The sequence below is a fragment of the Protopterus annectens genome, chromosome 17.part0 (genome assembly GCF_019279795.1).
Source record: "Protopterus annectens isolate FY-2018-M chromosome 17.part0, PAN1.0, whole genome shotgun sequence".
Lineage (NCBI taxonomy): Eukaryota > Metazoa > Chordata > Ceratodontiformes > Protopteridae > Protopterus > Protopterus annectens.
Window position 1 is genome coordinate 726,265,517 of NC_056751.1, and position 27,585 is coordinate 726,293,101.

Consider the following 27,585-nt stretch of genomic DNA (forward strand, 5'->3'; position numbering starts at 1 on the left):
GACAGATCACACAGGCAAAAGGAAAGCCCTACAGACACAAGGTTCAGCACTTCATTGACCCTCTGGGGGGCGTGTCCTGCTAGTCTGTTAAATTGGTGGAATGTACTGTTAAACAGAAGTCTCAGACTGTAATCTCATGACGAACTTGTGGGACTTGGGATCAATAAATTCTTCATTAATTTTAAAGAAAGGAATTTTCTTTACAGTCACTACCAAGCTGAAGTCCAAGCGTTTCAGTGTGAAAACGATGCCATCCTTCAGGCCACTGGTTACAGGCTCCTCACTAACAAGTGTCCATTGCTTTGCCAGCCAGCGGTCTTTGTGGTACTGCACAGTTGGGCCAGAGGTTAAGTACCTTTCCAGAAAAGCCTGCAGTAAAATAAGAACGGGTGATACAACATTTAGTATGTGTGTGTGTGTGTGGAAAAAAATAACCATGCAAAAGACAAAGGCACTACGTTTCAGACATACAAAGACAGAATAAGGTACTAATCAGACAGCCACAAAAAAACAGAATGAATTACAGAAACCATGAGAAACAGAAAAATAAGACATGAATATAGGGGGGGAGGGGTGTGAAAAGTTGCAGAACTGAAAAGGGCACTCGTAGAACAGCACAGTAAAAGAAAAGACAGTTTTGCATTCATAGCAATAAAGTTATTCTTTGTTTTTCTAATGTTTATTTAGCTTTAATTTTTTTTACCATATTACAAATTACTTACGTTAGCAATTCCACTTTATGATCCCAACCTACCAATTTGCTTTCATTCAGCATAAAAAACTTTTTTTGGGTAATGGAAATACTTTTCTTTAGCAACATACTTCAGTCTAAAACACTGAAAGAATTTGTCTTGCTGCTTAGAAAATAAACATAGAATACAGGAAAGAACTAAACATTGTTAAGCTTTACACAACTCAGTTACTGAACTAACTTAAGGATGTCACATGGGAAACATCTAGGGCCTAAACTTGACATTCATTTAGTTGGCAAAATATAAAACATAACATGTTCACAAGTAGTAGACAAACAAGATATGAGCAAGACTTTCAAATTGCTAAACATGAGAGGAAAATACGCATTCATTTCACCAGTGGGATAACATCCCTTAAAGTTTCTCCAAACTGGACATCTTCCTAAAAATCAAGCCACAAAGCAAACCATGAATGGGAACCAGAAATTCATTCCTGGTTTGGCACTTATAATTTATATTCCAAGACCCTGCTTGTAAATGTTTCATCTTCTAAACCCCAGCTTACACTACCAAGGGTACCAGAACTTTTCAGCTATTTGGGATATATATACATATATATATAGGTCCCCTTCAAAACATCTAAAACCCATAACATCTAATGTCATAACATTGAGACCAGAACATCTAAAACCCAAAACATCGAATTTCATACCATCTAACAGTACAAATCACATGAAAATAACATCCCCTCCACATATAACGACACATAATGACCCCAAACTACCAAACACACTTTTTACTATGTTTCTGCAAGGGGGCTTGATACAGTGGGGTTAGGAAATTAACTTTTTCCCACTGTAGTACGATCTTGGAGTTGGTATATTTAATTTACCGGGGGGGGGCATAATAAAAAGTGCGTTTGGTAGTTTAGTGTTGTTATATGTGGAGGGGGTGTTATTTTCTTGTGATTTGTAGTGTTAGATGTTATGAAATTCGAAAAAAATAAATGTTTTTCTTCTTATGGGGTAAGCCCCCTGCAACTTACATATGCCAACTATGAGATCGCACTGGGGTGGGAAAATGCCAAATTCTCAATCCTTACTGTACCACAGTCTTCCACACGAAAAGCCTGACAATTTATCTTTACCCCTTCAAATCTTTTTACCATTTTAAACAACTTATAGCTTAAGCTGCAAACACATAAAAGACACACACACACACACACACACACACGCACACACACACACGCACACACACGCACGCACACACACACACGCACACACACACACACACACACACACACACACACACACACACACACACACACACACACACACACACACACACACACAGGTATTTACACGTGTGTATGTATGTGTGTGTGTGTACGTGCATATGAGCCTGTGGTATTTATGTCATGTCACAGGTTCAGCCCCTTACTTAATTTTCCATCTCAAAAAGTAACAAAGTAACAATAGTACAGAGGCAAGGAAGCCAATAATGTCTCTGATAATGATGGAAAGTAATCCAATATCATCAAGCACTACAGACAATGTACGCATGTGTGGGTGTTATTAGAACCATATTAATTTACTGGATGCAATGCAAAGCTCAAGTGTATTTATTTTTATTCATTTATTAATTTATTTTTCTGGAGCAGAGCACTGATCTCAACAGACCATTTGCAGGGACCACCTGGGTGAATAGGATCACATAAATAAACAAAACATATTTACAGGTACAAGGATATGCTATAAAACATATATATTTACAAATGCAAATATATTACAACATTTACTTCAAGAGGAAGTTTATAAAGAAAAAACACGCATGGAAAATGGAATTAAGCTTAGCAGAGCTTTTCGGAAAAGATGCAGCCATGACTGAGACGGCTTATGCTAACTAGGATGTTAGGCCTGTGCTTTTTCTTTTTTTTTTTTTACAAGCAAAAACACCGACAAACTAAATAAAAAACAAATAAATCCAAGCGACTTTGGCATCCACACTTTAGTTTAATTTGAAGCACTTTTCGTCTGCTTCAAGGCAGATTTCTTCAGAAAATACACGTACCCAAATCTAACTACATTAAGTAGCGTAATCACTAATGTAGTTAGATTTGGGTACGTGTATTTTCTGAAGAAGTCTGCCTTGAAGCAGACGAAAAGCGCTTCAAATTAAACTAGAGTGTGGATGCCAAAGTCGCTTGGATTTATTTGCTTTTTTTTTTTTTTTTTTTGTTAGAAACCTTTTGGGATCTTTCTGTTTGACATGTTTTAATAAGATAGATGTTACTCTACTCTATAATTGGTCTGATCAATGTTGAGTATAAGGGAGTAATTACCTCCTTAGACATAAATGATATACCTTTGGCGATAAAAGGCTTTCCTGGTTATCAGCACATGGGCCTAGGTCCCTAACCACATTTTCATTTTGTAGTGGTGTGTTCTCTATACATTATGAAAAAGGGAGGGGGGGGGGGTTCTACCAAAAGTGACAAATCTACACTTTATAGCATTTAGTTTGAGCCCATTTTAATACACCAAGAGTTTCACTAAGGAGAATTCATTCATTCTGGAAGACTGGGTGTCAGAAAGTAAGAATTCCTCCCAGTTTACAGTCACCTGGAAACTTTGCTAGCCAGAGGTCTTGAGTCTCTGAGAAGATCTGAGAAGTGAAGGACAAAAAGGAGAAATCCCAACACTGAGCATGGAGGGACACTGCTGGTTGCTTTCCTGCTTTCTGATGAAGTACCTGCAACTCATTAGAAAGTAAGAAACTTGCTAGTGGTGCCCCTCTTACTTACTTAAAGAATCATCTCCATCTTGCTTACCATGCCATTAGAGACCCTGTTCATAGGTAGGTACTGGGCTATCGGCCCTGGGGCCTATACAAGCCTAGCCAAAAAGGTACCCTGATTTTTGCCGCCCAAGAAAATTATTTTCCTGTGCCACTGTCGAGCAGAGCCACAAAGGTGATCCCCGGGGTGAATTTCCTATTTCCCATCCAATCATCAAGATTTTTCTTGAAGAGTGCTAATGAGGAGCTCTGTTTGACATAGATAGGTAGTTTATTCCAGAGTATGGGAAGTCTCTGGGACAGGAATCTATCCCTCCGGCATGTTCTGTTTATTGTGGTGACAAGGTTTAAGTCCCTAGAGTATGTAGCTCGGAGGGATTGGGATTTCTTTCAGTAGAGCATGTCCAACAGCTCTGGCTTTGACATAGCTTTGTACATTAGGCAGAGATCACCTCTGAGTAGGCGATATGCGATGGAGTAAAGCTGGAGATTTTCGAGACTGTCTGCATAGGGCATCTGTATGAGGCCAGTAATCCTCTTTGTGAGGTATTTCTGCGGCCTTTCCAGTTGTTGTAGATATCTTGTGAGGTACATATCAAAAGGGGCGTTGTACTCTATAATGGGTCTAATGAGTGATGAGTAGAGGGAAACAATTACCTCTTTTTTTCTGGATGAGAAACCTTTTGTGATGAGGTGTGCCACGTAGAAGGATTTCCTGACTACTGTGGCGATGTGATTATCAAAGGAGAGTCTACTGTCCACCTGTGTCCCAAGGTCTCTTATCACACTTTCGGTGTTAAGTATACTACCGCCTATGTTGTAGTTCATGGGTACAGAGTTTTTACCAAAAGGGATGACAATGCACTTTTTGGCACTGAGCTTGAGGCCATGGCTTTGACAGCAGGCATCTGTCTCAGTGAGGCCCTTTTGTAGGATGTCCACACCGTTAGGAGTTTTGATTATGGTTCCTAGTTTGCAGTCATCTGTGAACTTCATTAGCCAAAGACCTTCTGTGTTAGCCTGTACTTCAGAGAAGTAGATACCAAACAGGAGAGGGCCCAGGACTGAACCCTGTGGTACTCCACTTGTCACTGGTCTGAAGTCGGATTTGGAGTCTGCTACTTTCACTGTGTGGGTTCGGTCAGTGAGCCAGTTGGCAACCCATCTTGTGACATAGGGATTTATACCTATATCTATAATTCCAGAGTGGGGGATGGTGTCAAAAGCCTTGGCAAGATCTAGATAGGCTGTGTGAACCACCTTACCCTTGTCTACGGCTTTGGTGACTGCTTCAAAGAAGTCTATCAGGTTTAGGAGACATGATCTGCCTTTTACAAACCTGAACTGGGTGGGGTCCAGAGTTTGGAGATTACCAATATCTTTGTTTATAAGTTCCATGATGATACATTCCATGGCCTTGCAGACCAGGCTCGTCAGGCTAATGGGGAGGTAGTTCCTGCGGTTCGTGGTGGCTCCCCCCTTGTGGAGTGGGATAACCATTGCTGTGCGCCATTCAGCAGGCACAAAGCCTGAGGTGAGGCTATGACTGAACATGGTACTTAGGTGGGGTGCCAGTTCATTCTGTAGTTTGTGTAGAACGAAGCCTGAGATGTTATCTGGTCCCATGGATGCTGTGTTCTTGGCTTTGGAGAGTGTGGTTTTTACATGTGCAGCCGTGATTACAGGAACTTTGCATTCTTCCGGTATAGAGATGGGCTCTTTAGGGGGTGAGAGGGGGGTAAAGTTAGCACTGAACCTATCTGCCAGGATGTTGGCAACATCAGTTGGGTCTGTATATTTAGTGCCATTGTGCTGTAACTCAAAGCAGATCTGAGTGTTGCCTTTGAGATTCTTGACATAGCTATAGAACGCTTTGTGGTTGTCTTTAGAATCAGTGGCGATTTTGTTTTTGTAACTAGCTTTGGAGGATTTTATCAGGGATTGCAGCTTCTTATTGAGGCTGACCAGGGAGCTCCTCCACTCGTGGGCTTTTACTTTCTTTTGCAGCAGTTTCTTCCTTCTGTTGTACAGTTTGTTTATGGCAGAGACCACCAGATTGGCCTCCTTTTTTTGGAGGATAGCACGATCCATGCACTCATGTAAGTGCTTATAAAGTGCAATTGTGAAGGATTTAGTAGTCATAACTGTACTGTCCATCTGCATGGGTGTCATGAAGTTCACCACTTCTGTCTTAAGAAGCATGAAGTTGGCTTTGGGGAAATTTTTTACCATGGTTTCCTTAATGGGGGGGTGGGGGCAGGATGTGGATATCTATGGTAATTAGCTTATGGTCGGATCGGACCAATGAGGCATTGACTTCAGGTGTGGAACACCAGTCACTCATGTTGGTAATGACTAGATCTAGGATATTGTTGCCCCTGGTGGGGGTGTGAATAAGTTGATCCAGGGCATTGGAGTTTATGAATTCCAGAAAGTGTTGAGCAAAGGAGATGGTACATGAGTAGTTTTCCCAGTTAATGGTGGGGTAGTTGAAATCGCCCATTATTAGGATGTTTGGTTGAACCCTAATATTTTCCAGTACATCAAGAAAAGAGGAATGGGAATCCTGGGGCATGGTGGGTGATCTGTAGCAAGCTACAATTTGGATTGCAGTTTTGCCCAGAGTTAGTTGCACTTGGATAACCTCTGCTGCATTATGCTGAGCAACTAGCCTGGAGGTATGGATATCCTTAATGAATATGGACACACTTCCGCCTTTGGTGTTCCGGTCCAGGTTACATGGCCGAAAAGTGTGGTATGAGCTACAGCCTGGTAGTGCAGGGGTGCTCTCTGGAGCCTTGAACCAGGTCTCAGTCACTGTACAGATATCGATGTTCATTTTAAGGAGCGCCTCGAGTGAGTGCATTTTGAGATTTAGACTTCTAGCATTGAGTAGCATCACCCTCAGTTTTTGCTTGCCTGCTCCTGTTACGATGGTGAATTTGTCATTTGAACCTTGCCTAAAAAAGGCACTATAGGGGCGGCAAGAACCTTAGCCAGTATCCGGAATCCCAGGGGTGACAGGTGCAGGCCATCTCTGGCAAAGTATCGTGGTCTGTCGACCATGTCATCCCAGGCAGACAGATACTGGATCCCTTTAGAATGGCACCAGAAGCTTAGCCAATTGTTGAAGTCAATCATTTTGTCCTTGTATTGCGGCATCAATCTGGGTGATGGCAGAATGCTACTCAGGGCTAGGGTCATACTTGCCTGGGCTACAAGATCGGAGAGCTCTTCCATGTCTCTTTTCATGTAGTCCAGGGAGGTACGTCTCAGGTCGTTCACACCAACATGGACAATGACAGAGTCATATCTGTACTTGTTGTGGAGTGACCTGAGTGCGTGGGTTATGTGGCGGATCCTGGCACCTGACAGGCAGCTGACAGTAACCTTTTCCTTGTTTAGCTTGCTGAGTGGGACATCAGTGTGCCTGACTATAGAGTCACCTATGACTAGTGTGTTGGGTATGTTTGTTTTGCCTTACTGGCTGTGGTTGAGTGGCACACTGAGTCTGTGGGCTATTTGTCATTTGGGTTGTGTTGGGGGGTGGAGGTTGCTTGCATTTCTGCTTTGGAGGTCTCTGATGCTTGAGCAGATTATTATTGAGAGCCTCCATGAATGTTTTTGTGTTTCTATGTGTGGATTTTGGTGGTGTAGATTTAGTGAGACTGTGCGATGAGTGTGGTGTGGTGCAAGTGTTTACCCTCTCCTCTTGACTGTCAAGTTCAGTCTTGATTGGAGAGAGCTTTACCTACAGTTTGGCTAGATAAGTGCATCTCTCACAGGTTGTAGTGTTGGGTGGTAGGAGGAGAGGGTTGTCTGTGTACATAGGCAATTTCTACATTGCCCCAAGATGCCCAGATTCATCAGATAGACCCTTGGACATGCCTGAATAAAAAACTAGTTTCCTCTAGATAAGTGAGGAAAGTGAGTACAAGAGCTCTTTTTCTCTAAGCAAGTGAGGAAGGTAAGTACCAAAACTGTTTTCTTCTAGGTAATGAGGAAGGTTGAGTGCTGTAGTAATTAGTAGGTTATTTAGTGCTTACAAGTTCTGAACAAGTGCTGATCACGAATAAGCAAATTCAAGTGCTAAAACTAAGAATCTGTATCTGGACTAAACTAGTTACAGGAAAGGGGGGAAACAAGTGCAAATGCGGGCTTTTAAATCAGAAAGTTGAGAGAGATGGAAAAACTGCCCAAACGGCAAATAACTACAATTTCTGGGCCAGAACCACTCCTTATGTGGTAGATAGGTTACCTAGTGCTTACCACTCCCACTAATAAGCTAGAAGGCTTCCCTCAAACACAGAAAGCTTGGGGGGGGGGGGGGGCTCAGAAGCTTACATACAAGTCCTGGATACAGCAAATCTGAATCTGGACTACACTAATATATATATATATATATATATATATATATATATATATATATATATATTTTTTTTTTTTTTTTTTTTGTTCCGGTCCTCCTGTATCCCTGTAACTCCAGTGCCTCTATCAAGACTACATCCGAGGATCTTAATCTTCACCAACATATAAAACACAGTTGAGGAACAGGTGGCTTGAACCTCTCTTTTTCATTCTGTAAATTTATGTTTCTTCTCTTTGGCCCTCCATTTCAGTAGTGCTCTCTCTTGGACATTGTTTTCCTTTTGATTTTGGTGCTTAATGTTGGTGATATCTGAACATTTAGACTGCAGTTTTTATTTGATGCTAAGTTTTTTTAAACATGTACTTCAGACTGGTATCCTGCAATCCTACTGCAAGTGGGAAGGGGTAATGACAATTCGTTTGGAAAGTTTATATTAACAACGTGTCCACAATTTTAGCTGGATGTACCTACTTTTCATGAGCCTTTTCATCAGATTTTTGACATCTGCCAGTTGAGATGTAGTGGGGATCTGCACCATGTGCTCCTGACTATTAGTTACTTTTTGATTTTTAAAACCCTGGAAATGCAATGTATAAATATGGGTGGGGAGCAATGCTCACAGAAAATGTAGAAAACGTTCATTTTAAAACTACCATTACGAGTTCTACTACACATTTCAGAAGCACCATCAAATGGCTCTCACTACTCTGGAGTAGAATTTCCCTGAATTTACCCCTGATGGCTGCAGGGGTACCTATAAATTCCACCATGGAATAATAGCTATCAAGTTCCTGAATGACCAGAAGGGTGTAAACTTGTTTTCTAAACCTGTGAACCTAGAACCATCAGTACACAGTGTCTTATGTTAACAAATAAGCTTGACCCAATTTTACCAAATGTGGAACTGTTTCGTAGTTCCTAGTCTTACCTTGGGGGTCATGTCATGGGTGATACAGAACTCAAGGTGCTGCAGAATGCTTTCCATCGTGTGAAACGGCTGCTGTTTTGTTGTGCGCAGATATTTCTGCATTGCACGTGCCATGGAAGCAAAGATGGCCTGGGCTGCCTCTCTCGGATCCATAATCTCACGGGGATTCTTCTGTTGTTCTTCTTCTTGTACACGCTTGATATGGGTAAACGCCTCTTCCACTGCAACCACCAGCCTTTTAATAAAGAACAGGGAGAAAGATGTTACAAAGCTTCACCATATCAGAAGTTCTTGAATTCGACCACCAGCTCGTCGAACTGATGCACACTTTTACTTAACGATATAGTCTTCCCATTTTTTTTGTATTAAATAAACATGGATTTGTAACAAACATGGGATGATTCCAACTTGGAAAAATATTTTTCTGAAGTCACAGGAGGCTAATGCTGCTTTCTACAACTAAGTTAGTCAAGAAAATTACAGTTATGTAGCCACTTAACAGATGTTTGAGCATGTCATTGCAGTAGTACTTACTATTCAGTACTATTCAGATTTTTCCTATAGATGACAATGTTTGGTTTGACTTCCAGAGCTTAGCACCCTTAGCCTGTCAGGTCAGGTAGATACCCACCCCTACGGTCATTAATATATTCACTGGATAAAGCCAGAATTACCTTGGTGCCACGTGTAGAAGAATAGAGACCCTGCCCCTTCATATGCAAAGTTCTAGAGGACAAAAGCAAGAATCATGTCCTACCTGTAACCTCTAAGGAAGAGGTCTGGGCCAGGTACATTGGAAAGCTGGCTTCTTCAAGGTTATCCAGACCTTAACAGGACTGCCACCCTGTGAGGAAAGAGGAGATAATCCATGGCAAAAGGTACTCCACCCCAGAACCGGGATGCCGAACAAAAGATAAGAGGAAAAATAGGAACAAAACTAGTATCAATAGTGACTTACGTGATTATCTACTACTATGGTGAATTCCTGCACAATTGTACTATATTCTTCATGCAAATCAGTGCTGTAGTAGCACTTAAAAGTGACACAATTTTTCAGAACTTGTAAGGAATGGGAGATGGCAGGACGGGCAGAGGCAAGATGCAGCAAACTGCAGAACAGCTAGTCCTTCCTTGGAAACGATGTCGAACCTGCAGTCTTTAGAAAATATATGCACAGAGGCAGCCTCTAAAATAGACGGTGTGCACCCACTTCCAAGGAAACCTACAGTAACTGCTGGGGTCCTGGTACTATTCTGTCCTCATGTGCCCGCCTCACATTTTTTTTTTAGAAAACAAATATCATGATGCAGGCACTTGGATGCTGCTTAGAAAAGTTTTTTTTTCCCTTTTCCTGTTTGCAAAAGACACACAGAGGTGATCTAATGTTCTATTTGTCTGTACCTCAGTTGCTTATGAGCTTCAAGGAAATTCATAATTCTCTCACTTTTGCTTTGGATGGTTAGGAAAGAAATTATGCAGCTGTATAGCTTGATTCAGGGAAAATCAGTCACTGCCTCTGGCATAAAGATGGGTTTGTTCTAAGACTAACCACACTTTTATGGAGTGATGGAAAGAGTTCTTTATGCATAAGGGCCTGTAGTTTTAAAACCATTCTAACTGAAGTGATAGCTTACGTAAAAGCAGTTTTCCATGTCAGGATGTTCAAGGATACAGAAGCAACAGGATTAAGATGGGGTCTATGTAAGATTTTCCAGGAAAAAAGTCAAGCTCCATGGAGGAGCCGTTACCTTTCCAGACATTTTTAAACATAACAAGCTGCAACGAAGGGAAAAAAGGCTCCATCAGAATGCCGGCTAACATGGCGAAAACATCTACATTTACTGAGACAAAAAACAAACCTGAAATTAAACCACTCAGACCGGTATCGCAGGACCATTGGCACGGAAACTAAAAGAGTTATAATTATTTCTTTGGCACCGAATCAAAAATATTTTTCATTCAATCTGTTAAGATTTTCTATAACAGGCTTCCTGGCCTTCTTATATACTTAAGTATTAAGCTAGATGTCCTTGTAGGCCATTTTAAGCTTAGACAGTTTCCCTTTTTGTGATTGAATTAATCTAAACCATTTGGTTACAGACTGGTCTTGCCCATTCCATGATCAGTAATTCTATATCACCATTAATGAGAATAACTGGAATCATACCACAGAAAATTTCAGGGAACCTATGCATAAGGATAAAGCATTTAGGAGATGCCACTGTCCTGGGGAAAATTTTCTGTTTTCCACTAATAGACCCAAGTTGTGCTTAAATATAGACAAATATGAACTTTGTTTTATGTGGATGGGGATTCTGTTCTACAGCAGTGGTATTGTCCAGGAGATATACCTGTCTCTCAAACCATTCTGTTGATGTTCCAGAAGTGGTTTATGTCCCCAGCACAGTATTTCCTGATGCCACTTGACTTTCTTATGGACAGTAAATCCATTAGTACTGGGTTCAGAGGAGGCCTTTTATGCCAGACAACGGTCATCTCTTAGCAGTCTGTAGGATACCAATTACAGCAACAGGGTTTTGAGTAAGTCAAGGTACGACATATTGTTTAGGCCTTATATCCTTTTAGTAAGGCATCTCAGTGGGCGTTCCAGTTGTTGTATGTGTTTGAACATATCCATGCCAAAGGGGGAATTAAATTCAATAACTGGCTTAAAGATGGCTGCATAAAGTGGGACAATGACATCCCTAGATCTAGACACAATCCCTTTGTTTACAAGCTGTGCAATACAGAAGGACTGTCTTACAACAATTGACATGTTAGTCAAAAGTTGGTCCACATTAAGTTCTCAAATCTCAAACAATTGTGTCAACTCTTGGGGTGTGTTGTTAATGCAGTAGTTCCCTGTGGTACATGACTTCCAAAAGGATGCAATAATGCATTTTTTAGCATTTATTTTTAGTCCATGATTTTGCCATAAGTTGTTTATTTGGCACAAACCTAACTGCGACTGCTAAATTATTTGGAGATTCAATAACTGCTCCTAGCTTGCAGTCATCTGCAAACTTAGTAAGTCAGGCTTTTACTTCAGAAATGTAGATGCCAAACAGGGGAGGTGACAGCACAGAACCCTGGGTACTCTACTGGTGACTGGTCTCTTTACGGAGGTAACTTCCCCTATTTTGATTTCCTGCATCCTGTCAGCCAGTTAGCAATCCAGTGGGTGACATAGGGGTTTATTCCCAGTATAATTAGCTTTAGGATGCCTAGTATGCCTGAGTATTCTTTACGCTAGTCGACATAACTTCAGTACACTGATAATTTAAGGGCATCAGGATTAAAACATTTAAGCTATAACCTGCACACAACTTAGGCTGGAGAGCATGAGGATCCCCCTTGTCCTGAATTAGGGGGTCCTGTTGCATAGGCAGCATGACAGACTCCATCCTGGGCATTAGCAAGAAGAGGAAGAATCAATGCTGCCTGTGTTATGAGAAGCGCCCTCGGCACGCCTTCCCCAACCTTCAGGGTCACCCTAGAGAGTACTGCAGGGAATGTATAAAGAAAGAAACACATCCACTGAAAGGAAAAGTGGCCAGGTGATCCACAGCAAAATAAGTTTATCTCTGGGACACACCATATGAGAATTATCTGTGGAACGTATCCTCGTGTAGCATCTAATCCACTTATGGGGATCTGCAGCTCTGAATTCAGCTGGTATGAGAGATAGTCTGCCTTCATGGTCAAGTGGGACTGAAGACCTTTTTTCCCAAGCAGTCACAGTCAGCTTTCTGAATGGAATATGACCAAATCCTGGATAAGTCCTGGATAACAGGACTGTGACCTTGTGATCCCCAGACTTCCTAGTCTGGTTGCCCTGAAAACATTTTTTTGTACTGGTTCATTTTTTTCCTTTCATCTGTATTCATTTACCTTGTCAGCAACAATAGGGTCCAGACTTGGATAATTTATCTCATACCCAAGCATGGGGGAGTGAAAGAGCAGCTTAATTGACTAGATAATCTTCCTTCCTCCTGTCATCCTTCAGGTGTAGGGGTCCCAAACAACAGGTCCTTATCAAAGGGGAGCACAAAGGGGATCTACTTAACCTCTGGCAGGGGTTGTAGCTTCAGCCAGTGTCCTAATTACAGACCCCATAGCTGTCTCTCTGGATACTGTCCCAATGTACGATCAAAGCCAAACCCCAGGTGTAGGGGTCCCAAACAACAGGTCCTTATCAAAGGGGAGCACAAAGGGGATCTACTTAACCTCTGGCAGGGGTTGTAGCTTCAGCCAGTGTCCTAATTACAGACCCCATAGCTGTCTCTCTGGATACTGTCCCAATGTACGATCAAAGCCAAACCTTACGGAGTGCTTCACCACCTGACCACTGGTCTGGGTGAAATCTGGAAATTCTGCCTTACAGTCCTTAGACGCCTCCCCCATGTTTTCCTTTATATAGTCAAGGAATTCTGAAACTTTGCCATATGCATCCAATAATTATGGACTCTGAAGGCTAGAGTGGCATCTTCTGGAAGTAAGGCCAGACATTTGGTCTTCTGCAGCTGAAGCATTGGCAATAATAAATTACATACTTTGTCTACTTAAAGGGGCATTAAAAGGAAGAAGGCCACCTGTTCACAAATTATTTACTGCTGCACAGGTTCACAGGGATGTTGACCTGTAAGGATCTTAAGAAGCCTAGCCTGGCATTCTAGTGCTAGTTTTTAGTCCTTATATCTTGCATACAAATGACCAAAATGTGGGCAGAACATGGAAATGTTAGGACATATACTTGTCGCCCCTTTTCAGGAGGAATATAGTTGCTAAACCATGGCTGAATTTGTATTTCCCCAGCTAGTCATCCAAATTAAATTTGAAAAGAGTAAAAGGAAGTATTTTGCTTTATATGGAGTGGAAATGGTTCCTTCTGTGAAATACACCCATCCCTCCAACATATTCTATTTATGTTGAAAAGAGGTACAAATCTTTTGAGCAGGTGTTCACATTACTATTGGGCTTGTGGATATTGTATTTGTTTTATTCATCCTTTGTATACTGGGTTAGCCCCACTAGGTTAGTGGCCACTTTACAGGGGACATCTGAGGCAGTATGTATACCACTAGGTGAAATCTGGCCAGGTCATTGGTGGTACTCCCCTACTCCTTTCGATAGTAGTTGTGGCATCTTTTACATTCACCTGAGCTACCACCAGTTCAAGCAGATGGGACCTCTGTTTAGCTCATCTGAAGGACAATACACTTGGAGTGCAGCACTCCCATAATGCTGCAGTGCAATGTCAGCAATCCAATCAGCAGAGTTAGAATAGAACCCACAGGGCTTCTAGTCATCCAGCACTAAAGGCGAGTGTGGTACCTGATACAAGGTCCTGTTGAGACTCTATACACAGCACACAGGTCATCTCTTAGTAACTTGCATGATACCAAACAGTGGGACAAGGTTTTGAGATGGTCTGCATAGTTTTGATGATTTAGGCCCTTATGTTTTTCATGAGAAAGCATTACAGTCACTCCATTTCTGAAAGATATATACTGAAATGGGCATTGCATACAGTGATCGGCCTGATGAGAGTGGAAGGACTACATCCCTTGACCTGGATGCCATACCTTTACATATGAGCTGTGAGATGAAAACGGACTTCTTTACAATGGTGGACACATGGTTACCAGACAGTTCATTGTCTACATAGGTTCCCAGATCCTTGGTTATGGGATCAACTTTCAGGGAGTGTGTTGTTAAATGTGATACATACACAGGACGTCATGCTCACCAAAGGATACATTTACACATTTCTCAACATTTAGTTCATAGGATCCCGAGAGGTTACAAGGCTTATGGCCCTACAGACTTTTAAAGCCTAGCCATTCATGCCCTAAACTCTGGTATATGCCTGTACCTTAGGACATCTGCAAGCTGCTCCACTCCACAAGGAACACAGGTGAGAAGCCAGGGGTGAATGTGTGATTTCTCACTTATTGATTGGTGTGGTGTTTAATTTGTGATTTCTCACTTCTTGATTAGTGTGGTGTTTGAACAGGGTTAGAGAAGAGTTCTGCTTCACATGAATGGGCAGTCTGTTCCAGAGGAGTGGGACACATACCTGTCCCTCCAACATGTTTTGTTTTACAAATGTGTAGCAGATCCATCAAGGCTGGATCAGAGAATGCCTTTTAGGTTAGGCATAGATCATTCCTCAGTAGTCTATTGGAGACCAAGTACAGGGACAGGGTTTTGAGGCAGTCCACACAGGGTATTTTATTTACACCCTGTATTCTTTTAGTGAGGATCCTCTGTGGCCACTCCAGCTGTTGCTGATGCCTGGTCAGATACCTGCTAAAGGGTGCATTGTACTTGACTGTTGGTCTAATGGGGCTGAGTATAGTAGCACTATGACCTCTCTAGATCTGAAAGCCATGCCCTTACTTATAGTTGTGACACATAGGAGGATTTCCTCACCACCATGGACACTTAGTGAACAAAGTTCAGGTTACTGTCAACCTGAATTTCTAAGTCTTTAACACAAGTGTCTACTTTTACAGAATGATGTTATTTTCAGGAGGTGTTCATCTTCCCAAAGGAAATGTAAAAGTATACATTTTTTCATTAAGGTTTAAGCCATGGCTCTGGCACCAGTTATTTGTTAAGTCAGCCCCTCATGGAGCGTACACACCTCTTTGGGTATTCATTAATTGCATCCAGATTGCGGTCATCACACCTTTAGTCAAAGTTGCATTACATGCGGCTTAATTTCAGGAAAGCATACTCCAAACAGGAAAGGTCCCATTACAGAGTCTCATGGGACATCACTAATAACAGGTCTCCCCCACTTAAGCATCATGTGTCCTATCTGTGAGCCATCTGGCTATGCATCATGTGACATACATATTTATGCCTAAATGTGTGAGCTTGTTTCTAATACCCAAGTGATGTATTGCGTCAAATTCCTTTGCCAGGTTGAGGTAGGCAGTATGCATCATTTTGCCCTCATCCATTGCTCTAGCGACATTCTCGAATAAGTCCACTATGTTTAATAGACATGACTTGCCCTTGATGAAACCAAACAGGGACAGGTCCAGTGTTTGAAGATTTCCCATGTCTTTGTTCATGAGGACCATGATAATGCTTTCCAAGGTCTTGTATATGACTAGTCAAAAAGTAAAGTTGTGTACACTTACCATAAATGTAAATGTTCGAGTGTATTCACTGTTGCAGTCATCACACGTGGGTTATCTGCCTGCAGGTAGCCATCAGTCGTCCCAAATACCAGAGTCTTGGGATTTCTGCATCGGATGCTGTCGCCTCTTCCATGACATCAGGTTGTCAGGGGTATAAAACATGCAGCCGACACCATTACATCAGTTTTTCTTGCCTCAGATGTCAGGAGCCCCCATAATATGAAGCAATTACATGGTGTGGAACACCTCCAATAAAAAGTAAATACCATAGCCATAAGATATGGCCACAAAGAGGAAAGGTAGAAAGCATAGAAGAGTCAGGGGGCTGGAGGGAGGGTAACCAGGACTGCAACAGTGAATACACTCGAACATCTATATTTATGGTAATTGTACACAACTGTACTATGTTCTTCATGTTTCACTGTTGCAGTCATCACACTTGGGTTGATTCCCAAAGCTGAGGAAGGGTGGAGGCAGTCAAGTAATAGTAGGGCTGGGCAAGCAGGCCTTGTAAGACTGCTGTGGCAAATCCAGCTCTGGATTTAGAAAAGACAGGTAAGTGGTAATGCTTGGTGAAGGTGTGTACAGAACTCCAGGTTGCAGCTTCCAGGATGTCCCTGGTAGGAACTCCCCTGAGAAATTCTGTAGAGGTTGAGGTAACCTAGTGGAATGAGTTCTGATCCCCTTTAAGGTAGGTTTTTCATGGTGTTTATAGCAGAAATGGATGCAGTGTGCTATCCATTTGGAAATGGTTTGTTTTGAAATGGCCTTGCCCTCTGCCCCTGTAGGAAAGCTGACTAGCAGTTGGTCAGATTTTCTGAAAGGCTTAGTCCTGTCAAGGTGTATGTCCAAAGAGTGCAGGATCCTTTCCCCTTTATTCTGAGGATTAGGGACAAAGGTTGGTAAATGGATGGATTGGTTTAGAGCCACACTGGATACCACCTTGGGCATAAAAGACGGGTTAGTCCTCAGGGAAACCCTGTCAGCATGGAAAATAATGAAGGGTTCCACTGCCATGAGGGCCTGTAACTCAGACACTCTTCTTGCTGAAGTGATGACTAGAAGTAAGGCTGTTTTCCAAGAGAGGAATTTTAACTGTGTTGTAGCAGCAGTCTCAAAAGGGGGAAGCGTGAGCTTCTCTAGTACAAAGTTTGGGTCCCAGGCAGGGGTGGGAGCTCTCCTCAGGAGTCTTAAATTGTTAGCTCCTCTCAGGATCCGTTTGACCAGAGGGTGAGAAAAGGTAGGTGGCTCAGTATTATAATGAGCTGAGATGGCCGAGGCATGAATCTTAATAGAAGAGAAGGATAGGCCTTTGTGGAGCAGCTCTGCTAAGTAATCTAGGATTTGAGGTAAGGTGGGCACGGCTGTGCCCTTTCCTTGAGGCTAGCCCCAAGATCAGTATCTTTTCCATTTTTCTAAATAGTATTTCCTAGTACTAGGCATTCTGGCCTCAAGGATGACATCCGGCACCTGTTTGCTGAGGGTTGCCAGTGGTGTACTCAGAGAATAAACCAGGCTGCAAGGTTCAGGGTTTGCAGCTGAGGATGCAAAATCTGTCCCTCCTGCTGGGACAGCAGAGAGGGGGTCTGATGTAGGTGCCAGGGTGGCACTGCTGCCAGACTGCGTAGGAGTGGGTACCAGTGCTGGTGTGGCCAATCTGGTGCAATAAGGACTGTCCTTGGCCTGTCCTGTTTGATCTTGAGTAGTACTTTTGAGAGGAGGGGCAGAGGGGGAAAGGCATACATTGAGAGGTTTCCCATGTAAAGGATAGAGCATCCACTTTCCATGCTTGGCTGTGGGGATTGCTGGTGCAAAATTTGCTCAATTGATGGTTTTGGGGGGAGGCAAAGAGGTCCACCTCTGGTGTCCCCCACCTGTGAGTTAGAAGTTTGAATGAGTTGGGTTCCAGTTTCCACTCGTGTGAGTCCAGTAGATTTCTGCTTAAGTCATCTGCCAGTGAATTTTGTTTGCCTGGCAGGAATAGAGCTTGCAGGTGCACTTGGTTGCTCAAGGCTGTGTTCCACAAGGCCATGGCTAACCTGCAGAGTGGGTAGGAATGAGATCCCCCCTGCTTGTTTATCTACCACATAACTTGTGGTGTTGTCTGTCTTTATCAAGAGTTATCCTGGAAGGATAAGGTATTTGAAGGCTGTCAAAGCATTCTGTACAGCTAACATTTCTTTTTGATTGATATGTAGGTGAATTTGTCCTGGGCTCCATTTGCATTGAATGCATTTGCCAGCCATGTGAGCTCCCCATGCATAGTCTGATGCATCTGTTGTCAGGGTTTGGACGTCGAGGGGTTGAGTGAAAAGGAGTCCCTTGTTGTGGTTGCAAGCCTTTGCCCACCAAAGGAACTCTCCCCTTAGACAAGGAATGATAGGAATAATTGTTTCCAGGTCCTGAGAATGTTGGCACCAAAGACTTTTTAAGTACCACTGAAGTTTTCTCATATGCAGTCTTGCACATGGAATTAGTAGAATGCATGAGGCTATGAACGCTAGGGCTTGCAGTATTTTTCTTGCAGATAGCTGGGCTCTGGTGGCCATTAGTTTGAAGCAGTTTGTCAAATAAACCTGCTTTTCTGCAGTAAGGAATGCCATCTGGGAAGTTGTGTTCAAGCTTGCTCCCAGGAATACAATCTTTTGGCTGGGCACCAGATGTGATTTCTTTTCGTTGATGGTGTACTCCAGAGAAATTAGAACTCTTTTTACAAATGCCAGGTGCTGAAGTAGCAATTCCGGACTGTCCGCCTGAATCAGGCAATCGTCCAAGTATGGATAAATTTGAATATTTCTCTGCCTGCAGTATGCAATGGCTGGAGCCAGGCACTTTGTGAATATCCTGGGTGCAGTAGATAAGTCAAAGGGAAGTGCAGAGAACTGATAGTGCATAAAGCCTGCCCTGAAACATAGACATTTCCTGCAAGACTCCCTTATGGGGATGTGCAGATAAGCTTCTTTTAAGTCTAGGGTGAATAACCAGGCATCCTTGGCTAGCATAGGAAAAAGCTGTTGCAGTGTAAGCATTTTGAATTTTGGGACCACCAGAAAGGTGTTGAGAATTGATAGATCCAGGATAGGATGTCAGGAGCTCTCTTTTCTGGGCACCAGGAACAGTCTGGAGTAGAAACCCTGTCCCCTTTGTTCTACTGGAGCAGGTTGAATAGCCCTGATATGGAGAAGGGAAAGTACTTGCTTTTAAGCGTCTGCCCACTGGTTTGGAGGAAGGTCTGGCAACCCGATTGGGGTTGGCAGTGAGTGGAAGTAGAATCTGTATCCCTGGGAATGTTTAGGACCCATCGGTCCTGGGTAATGGACATCCAGTTTTTTGCATGCAGGGCGAGTTTTCCTCCTAGGGGTTCAAGTACTTGGGCATGGCTGGGAAGGATGACAGACAAGTCATTGTGATTTTTTTCCATAAGGTTGTGGCTTACCACTCCCTGTTTTTCAGGGGGGAGCACTCCATTGTTTAGGTCTCTGTGTACCCTGAGACTGTAGCCTTGGTGGTCTGTTACACCTGGGTTTGGGCTGAGAAGACCTGGTAGGGACTGGAAAGGACCAGTTTTTTTGAAGACCAATGCCTACTGAATCTAGGTGGCTGTACCTGTAAGAAATCTTTGACAGTTTGCATAGATTTAGCTTTTTCCTCCATCTTTTTAACAACCTCTTCTGCTTTTGTCCCAAACAAACGTTCCTGGTTTAATGGAGCATCTAGTAATTTTGTTTTGACATGGTCTGGCAAGATTTGTTCCTTCAGCCAAGCATGCCTTCTCAGTACAGACCCAGTGACAGCAGCCCTGCAAGATGCTTCTAAGGCATCAAAACCACACTGCAAAGTATGTTTACTGACTTGGTTTACAGAATGCATTAACTCTTGTAAATCTTTATTTTCTGCAAAATCTGGAAACAACATTTTTTGTTTAATTAGTTCCATAATATGCTGTTGGTACTTCAACATGTGAAACTGGCAATTTAAAGCCCTGATGGCAAGAGTTGCAGAGGTATATACCTTCTTGCCCATCTGTCTAAAGCCCTTGAATCCCTGTCTGAAGGGGTAGGATTTTTGGGTGTAGTAGCCTTAATACCTTTACGTCCCTGGGAAATGGTCTTTGGATCCGCAGTGGGATTCCTAAAGAGAAATTTGTGAGAGTCGGGTACCCTGTAGTACCTGTCAAGCTTTCTAGGAGCTGGTGGTAAAGTATCAGGAGTAAGTTGGATTCCATGAAAACATCATCTACAATATCCAGGACAGGGGGTATAGCTACAGGCCTGTGCTGAGGCAAGTCTAAAAATTCTCTGAGTCTCTTTTTGGACTTTGGGTAGTCCTGGCATTCCCACCGGAAATGCTCTCTTAAGGTATGCAAGGTTTCACCAAAAGAAAAATCCTCTGGAGGGGAGGCAGAGGGAATGGAATCCTCTGCATCTGAATCCTCATGGGTAGATAAGGGTATGTCCTGGTAATCAGAGGGATCAGAATCATCGGACTCGTGGTCTGTTGAATCAAAAGGGAAATCAATTCTTTGTCTTTTAGAGGGGGAAGGCTGGCTTCCCATAATTAGAGTTATAAGGTCTTCAGCCATTCTAAGCATTTGTTTCTGTGGCATGGGAGCTTGAGCATACACTTTGGTCATTAGTTTTCTAGGTGTAGTGCAAACTCTGGGCCTGAGAAACGGTTGTTTCAGTCTGAAACTAAGTAGTCGGTTTAAGGTCAGAATACACCCTCAGAAGCCGATGCCTGTACAGCGGCTCCAGACCCATCCAAGGTAGAGATATCTGCAGGTTCCATAATTGAAGAAGTATCTCATGGCATACCAGACTCTGAATGGGTCTCAGCACAGGCCTGCAATTCTGTAGAAGTGGGTATCATGTGCTGCAAAGGCACCTCACTGAGTACCGGCGGACTGGCAACTACCTTAACGGAAGTGTCGTTGGCAGTTGTGGACCTATGCGGTCTGTCTCTGTCTTTAACCTTGCATTTTTTTTGGAAGATCAGTAGTCAGATGGCTTACCAAAGCCATTTTGTAATACTGAGAATGAGAGTGAAAGAATTTAGCAACAAAGATAGCATGACAACGAATAGTTCAGTCGTTAAACAAGGCACAAAACCGACAGCGAGGGACGTCGTGGTCTGGGCCTAAACAGGTGACGCAGTAAGAATGAAAATCTATGTGAGGTATTTGCTTTCTACAGGCAAGACAATTGTTAACATTTTCTTACATCAGTTAGAGCAAGAAAACAGAATCCTCAATGGGGTACTTAGCTTTAGAAGACTTCAGGTTTGAAACTCGAAAAATGAAAATTTCAGGTAGCGGCCAACCAGCACTTGCGAACTGCTTCTGCTTCAGGCTCCCACATGGCAAGAAAAACTGATGTAATGGCATCAGCTGCATGTTTTATTCCCCTGAAGACCTGACATCATGGAAGAGGCAAGAGCATCCGATGCAGAAATCCCAAGACTATGGTATTCGGGCCGACTGAGGGCTACCTGCAGGCAGATAAACCCAAGTGTGATGACTGCAACAGTGAAACACGAAGAACATCATATGGTCTGTAATTCCTGGGTCTGTTCATGGTTCTCTTTTGTACAGAGGGATAACAGCTGCAGTCCTCCATTCTGAAGGGATGAAGCCTGTTGGGAGGTTGTGGTTGAACAGAGATTCTAGTGAATCTGACAGGTTGTGTTTCAAGCTATTTAAGAGACATTCTGGGATACTAATCAGGACCCACTGATGCAGTATTTTCAGATTTGGAAACTGCAGTGAGAACGCATTATTTTATTGATATTTAGGGAGAAATGAAAGAGTGCATTTCCTGGGGGGTAACTGAAGCAAAATTTATTGGCCAGAAAATTTACTCTACCCTCTGGTTCAGTATAGGAAGTTCCATTTACTAACAGTTCAGCACAGTGTTGGGTGTTCCCCTTAAGGATACGTATACAACTGAAAAATGACTTATCGTCATCCTCGTCTTGGGAGGCTATTTTTGCCTCACAGTTGACTTTGGTGGACTTGATTAATCTTCTGCGTTGCGTGTTGAGACTGGTAAGGGAGTTTTGTCGGTTGGTCATAGCTCTTTCTGTTTTTGGTCAGAATTTTCTTTCTTTTGCTGTACAACCTATTTATACTGGGAGTGCACTGATGGGACTTGTTTTTGCAGTTTGTCCTAAGTTTATTTTGGCTTGGCACTTCTGTTTTCCATGTAGTTACTTACATCCTTGTACAGGGTTTCCCAAACAGTTCTGCATGGGCCACAATTTTCTCCAAGTTTGGGAGGCTTGAGAATTTAGCTCTGCTACCACTTAATAGGAGGTAGTTAACCTTGAAAAAGTTCTTAAAGGTTCTGGGGTTTGCTGAGAACTGGAACTAGCTGTTCCAGTGTGTTTGCATTGATAAAATCCAAGAATATTTGTGTGTCTATGTTAGTGGTTGCGTATGTATCCCAGTTTATGGTGGGATAGTTGAAATCACCCATGTATATGGTGTCGACGTGAATTGTGAGTGACTCCAGTACATTTAAGTACATGCTATGGTTATCCTGGTCATAAATAGGGACCTATAGCTAACAAGGATATGAGATGGGACTTTACCTAAAGTTAGTTCGACATATCATTTGACCAACCTTAAGGTGTTCTTACTGTTTTTGCAGATTGATACACCTCCACCTCTTCTTTCTTCTTGTGCAGTATCTGGTATAAATCTGCAGAAGGCATTATACATTTGCACTGTCATGGTGCCTTCCATGGCTTTAAGTCATGTCTCAGTAACCGCACAGATGGCAGCACTCTCCAGGGTGAGGCGCACTTCCAGGAAGTGGACCTTGTTATTGACACAACTAGCACTGAGCAGTACCACCTTTACTTTACCTTTGTACCATGTTAGGGATACTATTAGCACTGAGCAGTACCACCTTTATTTTACCTCTGGACCTTGTTATTGATACTACTAGCACTGAGCAGTACCACCTTTAGTTTACCTTTGTACCATGTTAGGGATACTATTAGCACTGAGCAGTACCACCTTTATTTTACCTCTGGACCTTGTTATTGATACTACTAGCACTGAGCAGTACCACCTTTAGTTTACTATTGGACCTTGTTACTGACACTACTAACCCTGAGCAGTACCACCTTTAGTTTACCTTTGGACCTTGTTACTGATACTACTAGCACTGAGCAGTACCACCTTTAGTTTACCTTTGGAACTTGTTACTGATACTACTGGCACTGGGCAGTACCGCCTTTAGTTTACCTTTGGACCTTGTTATTGAAATTACTAGCACTGAGCAGTACCATCTTTAGTTTACCTTTGGACCTTGTTACTGATACTACTAGCACTGGGCAGTACCACCTTTAGTTTACCTTTGGACCATGTTATTGATACTGCCAGCATTGGGCAGTACCAGCTTTAGACCTTGTTATTGATAGTATTAGCACTGGGCAGTACTACCTTTAGTTTACCTTTGGACCTTGTTATTGATACTACTAACACTGAGCAGTACCACCTTTAGTTTACCTTTGGACCTTGTAACTAATACTACTAGCATGGAGCAGTACCACCTTTAGGTTACCTTTGGATCTTGTTATTGACACTATTAGCACTGAGCAGTACCACCCTTAGTTTACCTTTGGATCTTGTTATTGACACTATTAGCACTGAGCAGTACCGCCTTTAGTTTACCTTTGGACCTTGCTATTGATACTATTAACACAGAGCAGTACCACCTTTAGTTTACCTTTGGACCTTGTTATTGATACTACCAGCACTGAGCAGTACCACCTTTAGTTTATATTTGGACCTTGTTATTGACACTACCAGCTTTAGTTTACCTTTGGACCTTGTTACTGATACTACTAACACTAAACAGTACCATGTTTAGGTTACCTTTGGACCTTGTTACTGATACTACTAGCACTGGGCAGTACCAGCTTTAGTTTACCTTTGGACCTTGCTACTGATACTACTAGCACTAAGCAGTACCACCTTTAGTTTACCTTTGGACTTTGTTACTAATACTACAAGCACTGGGCAGTACCACCTTTAGTTTACCTTTGGACCTTGTTATTGATAATACTAGCACTGATCAGTACCACCTTTATTTTACCTTTGGACCTTGTGATACTACTAGCACTGAGCAGTACCACCTTTAGTTTACCTTTGGACCTTGTTACTGATACTACCAGCACTGAGCAGTGCCACCTTTAGTTTACCTTTGGTCCTTGTTATTGACACTATCTAGCACTGAGCAGTACCACATTTAGTTTACCTTTGGACCTTGTTATACATACTACTAGCACTGAGCAGTACCACTTTTGGTTTACCTTTGGACCTTGTTATTGACACTACTAGCACTGAGCAGTACCGTCTTTAGTTTACCTTTGGTCCTTGTTGTTGACACTACTAGCATTGAGCAGTACCACCTTTAGTTTTCCTTTGGACCTTGTTACTGATACTACCAGCACTAAGCAGTACCACCTTTAGTTTACCTTTGGACCTTGTTACTGATACAACTGGCACTGAGCAGTACCACCTTTAGTTTACTATTGGACCTTGTTATTGATACTACTAGCACTGGGCAGTACCACCTTTAGTTTGCCTTTGGACCTTGTTATACATACTAGTAGCACTGAGCAGTACCACCTTTAGTTTACCTTTGGACCTTGTTACTGATACTACCAGCACTAAGCAGTACCACCTTTAGTTTACTATTGGACCTTGTTATTGATACAACTGGCACTGAGCAGTACCACCTTTAGTTTGCGTTTGGATCTTGTTATACATACTAGTAGCACTGAGCAGTACCACCTTTAGTTTACCTTTGGACCTTGTTACTGATACTACCAGCACTAAGCAGTACCACCTTTAGTTTACTATTGGACCTTGTTATTGATACAACTGGCACTGAGCAGTACCACCTTTAGTTTGCCTTTGGACCTTGTTATACATACTAGTAGCACTGAGCAGTACCACCTTTAGTTTACTATTGGACCTTGTTATTGATACAACTGGCACTGAGCAGTACCACCTTTAGTTTACCTTTGGACCTTGTTACTGATATTACTAGCACTGAGCAGTACCACCTTTAGTTTACCTTTGGACCTTGTTACTGATATTACTAGCACTGAGCAGTACCACCTTTAGTTTACCTTTGGACCTTGTTACTGATATTACTAGCACTGAGCAGTACCACCTTTAGTTTACCTTTGGACCTTGTTATACATACTACTAGCACTGAGCAGTATCACTTTTAGTTTACCTTTGGACCTTGTTATTGACACTACAAGCACTGAGCAGTACCGCCTTTAGTTTACCTTTGGACCTTGTTGTTGACACTACTAGCATTGAGCAGTACCACCTTTAGTTTTCCTTTGGCCCTTTTTACTGATACTACTGGCACTGAGCAGTACCACCTTTAGTTTACCTTTGGACCTTGTTACTGATATTACTAGCATTGAGCAGTACCACCTTTAGTTTACCTTTGGACCTTGTTATACATACTACTAGCACTGAGCAGTATCACTTTTAGTTTACCTTTGGACCTTGTTATTGACACTACAAGCACTGAGCAGTACCACCTTTAGTTTACCTTTGGACCTTGTTATTGATAATACTAGCACTGATCAGTACCAGCTTTATTTTACCTTTGGACCTTGTTACTGATACTACTTGGCACTGAGCAGTACCACCTTTAGGTTACCTTTGGACCTTGCTACTGATACTACTAGCACTTAGCAGTACCACCTTTAGTTTACCTTTGGAGCTTGTTATTGATACTACCAGCACTGGGAAGTACCACCTTCAGGTTACCTTTGGACCTTGTTACTGATACTACTAGCACTGAGCAGTACCACCTTTAGTTTACCTTTGGACCTTGTTACTGATACTACCACCACTGGGAAGTACAACCTTCAGGTTACCTTTGGACCTTGTTGCTGATTCTACTAACACTGAGCAGTACCACGTTCAGGTTACCTTTGGACCTTATTACTGATACTACTAGCATTGAGCAGTACCGCCTTTAGTTTCCCTTTGGACCTTGTTATTAATACTACTAGCACTGGGCAGTACCACCTTTAGTTTACATTTGGGCCTTGTTACTGATACTACTGGCACTGAACAGTACCACCTTTAGTTTACATTTGGACCTTGTTACTGATACTACTAGCATTGAGCAGTACCGCCTTTAGTTTCCCTTTGGACCTTGTTATTAATACTACTAGCAATGGGCAGTACCACCTTTAGTTTACATATGGACCTTGTTACTGATACTACTAGCACTGAGCAGTACCACCTTTAGTTTACCTTTGGACCCTGTTACTGATACTACCACCACTGGGAAGTACAACCTTCAGGTTACCTTTGGACCTTGTTGCTGATTCTACTAACACTGAGCAGTACCATGTTCAGGTTACCTTTGGACCTTATTACTGATACTACTAGCACTGGGCAGAACCACCTTTAGTTTACCTTTGGACCTTGTTACTGATACTACTAGCACTGAGCAGTACCACCTTTAGTTTACCTTTGGACCTTGTTACTGATACTGTCAGCATTGGGCAGTACCAGCTTTAGACCTTATTATTGATAGTATTAGCACTGGGCAGTACTACCTTTAGTTTACCTTTGGACCTTGTTATTGATACTTCTAGCACTGGGCAGTACCACCTTTAGTTTACCTTTGGACCTTGTTACTGATATTACTAGCACTGGGCAGTACCACCTTTAGTTTACCTTTGGACCTTGTTACTGATATTACTAGCACTGGGCAGTACCACCTTTAGTTTACCTTTGGACCTTGATACTGATATTACTAGCATTGAGTAGTACCACGTTTAGTTTACCTTGAGTACAATTTCCTATGTTGTATAGTTTACCAGACTGGCATTGCCTTAGAAATGCACAACAGGGAAGGATAATGTTTTTGGCCAATATCCAAAAGACTAGTGGGGACAGCTGCACCATACCTGGCAAAAAAGTATGGACTTTCAATGCCCTCTCATGCTGCAAATATTAGACCCAGTCAGAATGACACCAGCTAGTAAGCAAACTGTTAAAATTCAATCATCTTCTGCTTATACTGAGGTATCATCCTTGGAAAAGGTAGGATACTGCTCAGAGCTAGGCTCTTACCTACCTGGGACACACTCTTCATATTGCCCAGAGAGATATGTCACAGATCATTAACACCCACATAGACTATGACAGAGTCATATTGGTGCCTGGGGCTCAATGTCCTGATTGTACATGTGATCCTGCAGATCCTTGACCCTGATAGAAAACTGACCATAACTGTCTATTTGTTCAACCTGGTGAGTCAGGCATCAGTGCGTTTCCAACAGTCTCTTCAATGAGCAGTATGTTAGGTTGTGTTTTCATATGGCCCCAGAGGTGGAAACACTGTGATATGTGGTTGTATGTGTCCTGGGGTGTGCTGGCTTTGTAGTGTATTTGGAAGGTTGCGGGGGACAGTATATGGGAGGCCTTTGAGGTTTGGGTAGATTTCATTTAACAGCTTCAGTATGTGTGAGTTTATGTGTCTGATCCATAGCAGGTGCCATTTGTGAGTGCTACTGACAACCTGTTTGGAAATATCAGTGGCTGGAGCTTTGCCACAAAACACAATATAATTACATCTCTTGCATCCTGTG

At 42.5% G+C, this 27,585-nt stretch overlaps 1 protein-coding gene across 1 annotated transcript in view; it reads right to left on the reverse strand.

The window, feature by feature from the left end:
* The window catches only part of VANGL2 (VANGL planar cell polarity protein 2), a 405,349-nt gene that overhangs the window by 2,794 nt on the left and 374,970 nt on the right, over window positions 1-27,585 (reverse strand). The window contains exons 7-8 of the mRNA XM_044058935.1: window positions 8,786-9,020; window positions 1-369 (exon numbers count right to left, since the gene is read on the reverse strand). The exon at window positions 1-369 is cut by the window's left edge and continues 2,794 nt beyond it. Coding sequence (XP_043914870.1) covers window positions 109-369; window positions 8,786-9,020 — 496 coding nt within the window. The 3' untranslated portion in view covers window positions 1-108. The remainder of the gene's footprint in view (window positions 370-8,785; window positions 9,021-27,585) is intronic.